Source organism: Camarhynchus parvulus, chromosome 5, assembly GCF_901933205.1.
Source record: "Camarhynchus parvulus chromosome 5, STF_HiC, whole genome shotgun sequence".
NCBI classification, from domain to species: domain Eukaryota; kingdom Metazoa; phylum Chordata; class Aves; order Passeriformes; family Thraupidae; genus Camarhynchus; species Camarhynchus parvulus.
In genome coordinates this window covers 39,860,508-39,868,888 of record NC_044575.1, presented here as the reverse complement: position 1 = coordinate 39,868,888, position 8,381 = coordinate 39,860,508, and the positions used below count along the sequence as shown (strand labels likewise).

The 8,381-nt window shown below is 49.8% G+C and overlaps 1 protein-coding gene across 1 annotated transcript; it reads left to right on the top strand.

The window, feature by feature from the left end:
* The first annotated feature begins 2,807 nt into the window (after window positions 1-2,807).
* On the top strand, window positions 2,808-7,751 carry ZDHHC22 (zinc finger DHHC-type containing 22). Its single transcript, XM_030950078.1, has 2 exons — window positions 2,808-3,366; window positions 7,486-7,751. Exons 1-2 carry the CDS (start codon window positions 2,808-2,810, stop codon window positions 7,749-7,751), a joined length of 825 nt encoding a protein of 274 aa, XP_030805938.1.
* Window positions 7,752-8,381: the final 630 nt, after the last annotated feature.

Below are 8,381 nucleotides of genomic sequence, written 5' to 3'. Positions count from 1 at the left end.
TTCCCTTCCCTTCCCTTCCCTTCCCTTCCCTTCCCTTCCCTTCCCTTCCCTTCCCTTCCCTTCCCTTCCCTTCCCTTCCCTTCCCTTCCCTTCCCTTCCCTTCCCTTCCCTTCCCTTCCCTCCCCCCGTTTTGGCTACAGCTTTTGATGTTCCCTATGCAGGCAGCCTTAATGTCTTTCATGAGATGCAGTCCCCTCAGTCGAGAGTCTTTCATGACATGAAAAGACTTCTCTGTAATTTTCTTTTTTTATTATTATTTTGATGTAAGCTGTTAAAATATGGAGAAAACACTGTCTCATTATTTAAATATAAAACTGAGACTGGGTCATGTATCTCTATTGCAAGGCTCAGTCTACTTTAAATTGATGAGTTGAGGGAATATTGGAGGATTTTTATTCTCAGTAGTCGTGACAGGAGAATGAGGGAGGTGGGAGTGAAAACTAGATCTGCTCTGAGCAGCTTCCCCTTCAGTTCTGCCAGAGGTGTCTCTTAGCTGCTCATCACTGCAGATCCAGTGCCTACAGGATTGGTTTGCACTTGCTTGTGTTATTGCTTTTCTCAGAAATGTCGAACTATTAAGGTTACCTGGGAGAAAAGTTATTTCTAATGAAGAGCCCTTGAACACTTGGTTGCTGCCATCACCTTCCACACTAGTGCACGTGCAGGAGACAAGCACAGCAGCTCTCCCCTGCAGTCTTCTCTCCCTAGAAACTGAGACATGAAACACACTTTCATTTTGCTCTGAGCCTTCAGGCAAAGGGAGAGTCTCTTGTGGAGTTGCAGAGTCTGCACTGAGGGACTGGCCAGTAAACCTAGGACCTAAGGTTATGTAAAACACATTTTTCTTTGACTTTTCACCAGTACAGAGTTTAACTGTCTCCAGGGGCAGAGCTGCAGCCCAACAGCCCTCTTCTCTCCCATTCTCCTGTCATGAGTGGCTCATCTGTGGAGGGAGACAGGGATGCTGTTCATGAGAGCTGGGAGGGTGCAGCACGTAGGTGTGTAGGAGAAGGAGAGGCCGTGCACAGAGCCTGTGTAGACAGTACAAGGAGAGCGTGGGTGGGCAGAGGGGGTGAGGGTGTGTAGCTGTCAGAGAGCAAACACGTGTCTGCAAAACTTCTGCCAGCACCAGGCTGCTGCTACTGCCCAGGCACCACCTGCCCAGATCAAAGCCTTTGCTGCTCGTGTTAAGGGAGGCTTTGAACCTGCAGCGGCTCCCCCCCCCCACATTTCCCCTTGCCTCCAGTGCTGGTTCCAACAGGGGCAGCTTTGGGGAGGCACGGGGAAACGCAGAAAGCTCATCTTGCCTCCCCCCACCCACACTGTGGGGAGGAATGGTGCTCTGCGGGCTGGAGGGGCAGAATGCCTCTTCCCACACTTCTGCTCTCCCCGTGGGAGTTGTCAGGACCTCAGACGCCCAAGAACACCTTTCTCTTCTCCCGGGCCGGGCTGTGCGCGGTGGGAGGCGGACGGAGCTGCTGCAGGTGCGGCTGGTGCTGAAGGGACAGCTACGGGGAGCCGGGCCGGGGCGGGGCAGGAGCTCGGGGAGGGTCGGGAAGGGAGACCACCGGGCAAGAACAGGACGCGGGAGGGAGATGTGGGGAGGAAGGGAGAAGTCCGTGGTTGAAAAGCACAGGGACAAGGACAGGAACAGGGAGGGCACAAAGCACTGGACGGAGACAGACAGACAGAGGGCAGGGGCAGAGAAAAGAGGGACAGGAACAGAGCAGGAAGGCAGAGGAAGAATAGGGCGGATTCCGGGTGCACTCCGGCTCGGCTGCCGCGGGGATCTCGGCATGGCCGGCTGTAGGAGCGGCTCCGCCGGCGCCAGACGCGCCGGTACCGGGCGGCTCCCGGCGCGCCTGGGGACAAGGGGATTGCAAGGTGGCAGCGGGCAGCCCGCAGCGCCGCGGGGCCGAGCCGGGTCCGGGGCCGCCGGGGCTCTGCAGACACCGGCGCTGGGGACTCCTTGCGGCTGCCGGCGCGGGTGTGCTCGGGGCACCCGCACCGCCACCCAGCTCGGTGCCGCCGTCCGTGTGCCCCCCGGCCTGTCCTGTGCCCCGACGATGCAGGCTGAGCCCCGGGGCCGGGGCTGACCGCCAGCCCGGCGGGGATGCATCGTGCCCGGCCACAGCTGCGGCTGCAGCTGCGGGGCTGCTCCGGCTCGGTTGCCGAGCGCCGCAGGTTGCATCCGGACAGCACTTGACCAGCTGTTTTGTATATTTTCTAATTTCGTGCAGAACGGGGCAGCGGTCATAGAGGTAATCTGTAGATCCGTGGCTTTAAGGGATAAATTAGAGCACTGGATTTGATCCGTATTGCAGTGGATTAGAGCAACCTCTCCCCCCTCCCCTTCTCCTCCTCCCACCCCTCCTTTCCAATTCACTCCCCCCTCCTCCAGCACCACCTTTTTTCCTCTCATGCAATACCAAAACTGACCCTGCCTGGCAGAGAGACTGCTAGGCGAACAGAGCAGTGCTCGCATCGCCAGCACACCGCGGGAGCCGCCTCTCCCCTTCCAGCCGCTGCAGCCCCTCCGGGGCACCGCTGCTGCAAGTTCCCCGGAGGCTGGCGCCGGGGCCGGGGTGTCTCCTCCGGTAACAGGGGAGCGGTCGCTGCCCACGGGCTGCCCCTTTGCCTCGGCCCGGCGGGGGCCGTGGGGAGGCGGCGAGGGAGAGCGGCCCCCGGAGGGCATTTCCCGAAGGCAGCGGGGCCGGGACCCGGCAGGAAATGGAAGGATGAAGTGTGCAGCCGGAGCGGTGATGTTCCTTCTCTCCTTGCTTCCCCCCGCAGGAACGTAATCCGCAATGCTAGTTCTCAGGTTGCTCAATGTTGTCGCTCCAGCCTACTTCTTGTGCATCTCCCTAGTGACCTTCGTCCTCCAGATCTTTGTCTTCATCCCCAGCATGTTCAGAGACCCTTCCACCACCCCACTTTTCTCGCCTGCTCTGCTGCATGGGGCCCTCTTCCTCTTCCTCTCAGCTAATGCCCTGGGCAACTACGTCCTTGTGATCCAGAACTCCCCTGAGGACTTGGGCAAGGACTTTAACTTGGGCAAAGGAGCCGAAGTGGCAGACTGGCTGGATGGAAGCAGGTCCCCTGGCTCAGCCTTGCCTGGCACTCACTTCTGTAGACTGTGTGCCAGAGTCACCCAGAGGCATGACCACCACTGTTTCTTCACAGGGAACTGCATCGGAAGCAGGAACATGCGAAACTTCATCATGTTCTGCCTCTACACCTCCCTGGCTTGCCTTGACTCCCTGGTGGCAGGCATGGCTTACATTTCTGCTACACTTTCCATGTCCTTTGCGGACCCACTGGCCTTCCTCACTCTTCTGCCTCGCTCCATCAGCCAGTTCTTCTCAGGTAAGGACTCCTTGCTCAGAGATGAGGAGCATGTTACTCCTCCAGGGCATCTGGGATGGGGGGACCTGATCTTCCTTGGATAGTCATCTGTGTGGAAGTGCGGTATGGAAATGGGCAAGAGGGGCAACTGGCCTTCTTTGGAGGCTACAGCCAGCCTTTCCAAAAGACTTCACTTCACCTGAAATAGAAGCTGGGACCAACTCCAGGTTGCATCCATAGCTACATTGCCAATGCATTAGGCTCTGGTATATACCCCATAACCAGCTTGGTGGTGATAGAACAGAGCTATCACCAGTGCAGGACGTGTTGTAATTAGACAGAGGAGATGGATTTCACTGCAGGTATGAGAGATCTTTTGCCTGTCCTATACGTAGAGGTGGTGGCAGTCCTGTAGGCTTTTGTGCCCTACAAATCTGCAGGTCCCCCATATCCCAGCAGGTATTTCTTATCCAGGTCCACTCACTCCCTTCAGTGTCACCCACCTCCTGCCTCCTGACAGTGCAAACTTACTGAGATCTTTTTATCCTTCCGGCACAGGAGAATTGGGGTTCAGGCAACAGAAACTGAGAGAGGAGTTGATGTGACATGATTAGGTACCTATCTTGTGACCTCAGTTGGGACACAACTCCACAGAGAACCATGGGAAATTCTCTGTGCTGCTCTTTGCAAAAGCTCCACACCAAAAGCAAATACATCCTTCTCCTTGCTTCCCTTCCTTACCCTTCTTTCTACTTCTTCCCCCTCTCTCCCTGCCTTTCTGTAAATCTCCACAACCCTTCCCTTCCCTCTCCTGATTTTGGTCCCATAACTCATCCTGTTCTTGCAGAGCAAGAAGCCTTGCCTCTTCACCTTTCATCACACCCTCAAACTCTCCAACTTCAATCTTTTCTCTGTCCAAAGCCAAGAGTTAGACAGATCCTGGCCGCAGAGAAGGGATTATGCAGACAGCCTAGGCTGCTACTCTGCCCTGAGAGCAGCTGCAGAAAATTGCCATCTCCCCACTATGAGCTCCTGCCTCATGCACTTACATCAGCTTTTACTGGACTAAAATAGGTATCCCATATATTTTAGCTTTGCAGGTTCAGCTGAACTCAGTAAGAAGGGAGTCTGTTTTGGCTTGTGCATTGTCACCAGAAGTGTTGATTAAGATCTGAGTGTGGAGACTCCACTGCTGGGAATACAGGAGCCAGAGAGGCCCTAGCTTGCTTTTCAGATTCCAGGCTGGAATGCCATCTGAAAACAAACAAATATCTCTCTGCTTGGCAAATTTGCAGATTTGTCATGGTAATCACTGAAAGACAATAAACATGAAATCCTGCCGTGACATTTTTATGGAATAATTTTTCCAACTAGAAGAATTTTTGTAAATAATATTGCATGAGCTTTACTAGCATTAAAAACGCTGGGAATGATTTCCCCCTGTGCCTAAGCTCTGCTGAGCACAGCAGTCTGGGAGGGGGAGCAGAGATATGGGAGGAGATTATCAAGGAATTAGTTCTCTCTGACTCTGAGGGCTCGTCTGCACAGTGGTGGGTCCTGGCACATATTTGCAGAGACACTGAAGTGCCCCAGCTCTGGTGGCAGCAACTGTGGCGCCAATACAGCATGTGGACAGTGTTTGAGTGGGACACAATGGGGCTGAATGTAGAGCTAAGAGCCAGAACACCCTTGAGAGGCAGCAGCTTCCAGCACCTCCCACCAAACCTCTAGTTCTGCTGAGAACTGCTGCCTCACACAGCAAGATACAGCCATGTGGTGTCTTGATTGCTTGGGAGGAAGGGCCTACTGGGTTTCTACCAGCACATTTAACCTCCATTTCAGGAGAGAAAAACACAGTCTTGAATGGTTACCTGGAAGGGTTGCTCACACAGTATTTTTCAGCTAATGTAACTGTTACTTAAGGGTTGTTGTATCATCCAAACAGAGAACTGCGATAGCAGGGAAAAAATTTTATCTTTCTCCTTCTCCATCATGCCCACTGTACTGCAGAAGTAGTAAAGGAGGATGTAGGGTTAATCTGCTGGTCTTATGTCAACTAAGTGTTCCCTGCTTTCATGCTGGGAAAGTTTTCAGCTGGCTCATTCTGCCCAGACTGTACTCAGGCGTGGATTTCAGAATCTGACCCAAAGTCAATAACTACAGCCTACAGTACAGCTTTTTTGGCATGGATAACATATGGCAATATAACCTTGAGATCACACTGGGTCACTTAGAGAAAAAAGAATCAAAGACTAAAAGAGACTGTGGGGATCAGGGGCAAATGGAGAGCACTATTGTAAACACATCATATTGGACCACGCAAAATAAATTATAGAAAATACTTTATGTAGGTAGCCTGAAGAAAAGGTTAAAAAAATCATGTATCTGGAAAGGATGGCTCAGAGATGCTTAATATTTTCAAGGGGAAACACAGGTAATTACTTCCTGAATGTTGAATTTCAGCAAGTCAGATAAATAAAGCCTACAGGTGCCTTGCAAAGGATCTAAAGGAAAGGTCTCTCCCCGTATCCCATCTCAGTATCAGCTGCAGGAAAAAACAAATATCTGTCACACTTTGGTCCAGTAAAAGAGGAAGAGAGAATCCAGTATTTGGCTCTGGGCTTCTTACCTGGTAGATTAAGTTATTCTGACAGAATTGGTATGAGGATTTGTCATTATCCTAAGGGGCTTGTTCTTCTCTCACTGTGTTGCATATGGAGCCCACTGAGCTGAATGGGATCTAATAAGAAGGGAAAGATGACATTGCATTTAGGAAGAAAATTGAATGATTCCTGCACCTTTTTCAAGTGAAGACAGTCTCTGAAAGCTTGAGGCTGTAGTCAGTGTCCTTACAAATTATCCTCAGAGGAGCCTGCCCCAATCTCTCACTTACAGCACTGCCAGGTGGAAAAGATGGGATTCACAGATTGCAAAACCAGGTGATACCACCCAATCCAGCCTTTGGTATAAGGGAAGCAAGAGATGCATATCCAGTGACCCTTCTGTTGAACTTAAAACCTGAAGCAGTCATGTACCTCTTTTAGGCAGCACACCTCTATTGTCCATGCAATCCCTGCTCTATCACAGCTGGTCTTGTAAGGCCCATGGTCTTCCAGAGGAACAAAGCATGTGAGAGTGTTTTTATTTCTAAACCTTATAGGAACCAGTGAAAAGATATCAGCTATTTATACCAGCATTGACACACATTTCATTTCCTTTGTGTAAATATGCCGGTGTGTAAATATGGGTGTTTAATAATATACTAATATGCACAAAATACGTGCATAAACATCATATGGGCACACAGAGAATTTTATATTAATGGGTTTAGCTCTTCTTACACACTGAAAGGTCACTCAGTGATACCTGCTGTTATACTAATATTTTCCAGAAGGAGTTCTAAAATCATTGTAGAGGAAAGGGCCTACGGAATATTTTTATTCAAATATATTCATCACCAACATATACTAAAACCCCCCAGTTGAATTAGGAGCTTCAGATATTCAAAGTATTTTGAGTATTCTAGCAGCAGCTAATGAAAGGAATTTGAAATGTATTTTAGAAAGGTTTCCCTTTTTTTCTTGTATTCACATGAAAACTGCCTTGCTCCAAAGGTAGGAAAGCCATTATTATTTTTCTTTTTTAACATTTTATATATATAGAGAAAAAGAGAAACCCAAAATATTTCTGCCTTTTGTTAATACAAACAGTAAAGCTTCTTAGAAGGATCTACATGCTGTAGGGTCCACTTGTTTTTTCAAAATCTAGAAATCTTAGATTCCCTCTGATGAGCAGGTAAATCCTTAAATAAATTAATCATTGTTCAGAATAGTGCTGAAGTCTTACAGATATGCTTTACTTCTGGTTGAATTTGTCCCTGTAATCTAGATCCTCACATAAACAGCAAAAGAAGTGTACAAGAGACCACTATCATTTTAGTATTTCTGCAGCAGGTCCATTCATCAGACACTATGAAGGAAATAATTTAATACAGTTAGAACAACCAGCCTGTCTTGTTCCTACGTCCCCACTTGTGGCCAGAGAAAACACCTGGTTTGTTGGTTCCTGGGGCTGTGTTAACTGCTTTGGGGTGTGTCTTAGCATTTTCTTTTCTTGTCCTCCCTCCCTCCTGGTTTTCAGGAGCTCTCCTTAGCTCTGAGATGTTTGTCATCCTCATGCTCTACCTCTGGCTTGGGATTGGACTGGCCTGCGCCGGCTTCTGCTGCCACCAGCTGCTGCTGATCCTGCGCGGGCAGACGCGGTACCAGGTGCGGAAGGGAATGGTGGTGAGAGCCCGGCCCTGGAGGGACAACCTGCAAGAAGTTTTTGGCAAGAAGTGGCTGCTTGGACTTCTCATCCCTGTGCAGAATGTGGAGAGTAGCTACTGTAGGCAGAAAGAGAAATAAAATCCCTGTGTGTGTGTGTGTGTGTGTGTGTGTGTGTGTGTGTGCATCCCACACACACAGCGCCTTCCCTGCTCTCTCCCACTGTCTCCTGGATCGCTACAGAGCTGGGCTACTCCATCTTTTGGGATTGCAGACACTCTGGGAGGAAAGGATGGGCTATCAAACAGAATAAATTAAGCATATTTACATGGAAATCACAAACCATGTAGATGAGATACTCCAGTTTAGTAGTCACATCACTGCACCTGCATAGGTGGCAACAGCCTTTGAACTAGCAGAAAACTTAGTCAGACCCTCCTGTGGCTTCCTGTCTGAATCCCTCAGTCCCCAGCCCTATTAGTTACCCTGTATAGTCTTAAAACTGCATCAGGAGCCTGGGCTGTTGTGGAAGACTGTAAAAATGGTGTCTAGTCTTAGGGAGGTTCTTGTGGAGTGGCTCTTTGGCACTTATATACATGAGGTAACTTCATACGAGAACATCATTGCAGAATTGTTTGGACAATGATCTCAGGTACATGGTGTCATTCTTGAGATTGTCCTATTCAGGGCAAAGAGTTGGATTTCAGTGATCCTTGTGGGTCCCTTCCATCTCAAGATATGATTCTTGATTCACAATACTGACAAGCCCTT

What these genes read in the sequence shown, in the direction of transcription:
- ZDHHC22 (XM_030950078.1), top strand. Translation starts at nt 2,808, where the DNA reads ATGCTAGTTCTCAGGTTGCTCAATGTTGTCGCTCCAGCCTACTTCTTG. An exon ending in CATCAGCCAGTTCTTCTCAG is followed by an intron (nt 3,367 to 7,485) that starts GTAAGGACTCCT and finishes CCTGGTTTTCAG; the next exon opens with GAGCTCTCCTTAGCTCTGAG.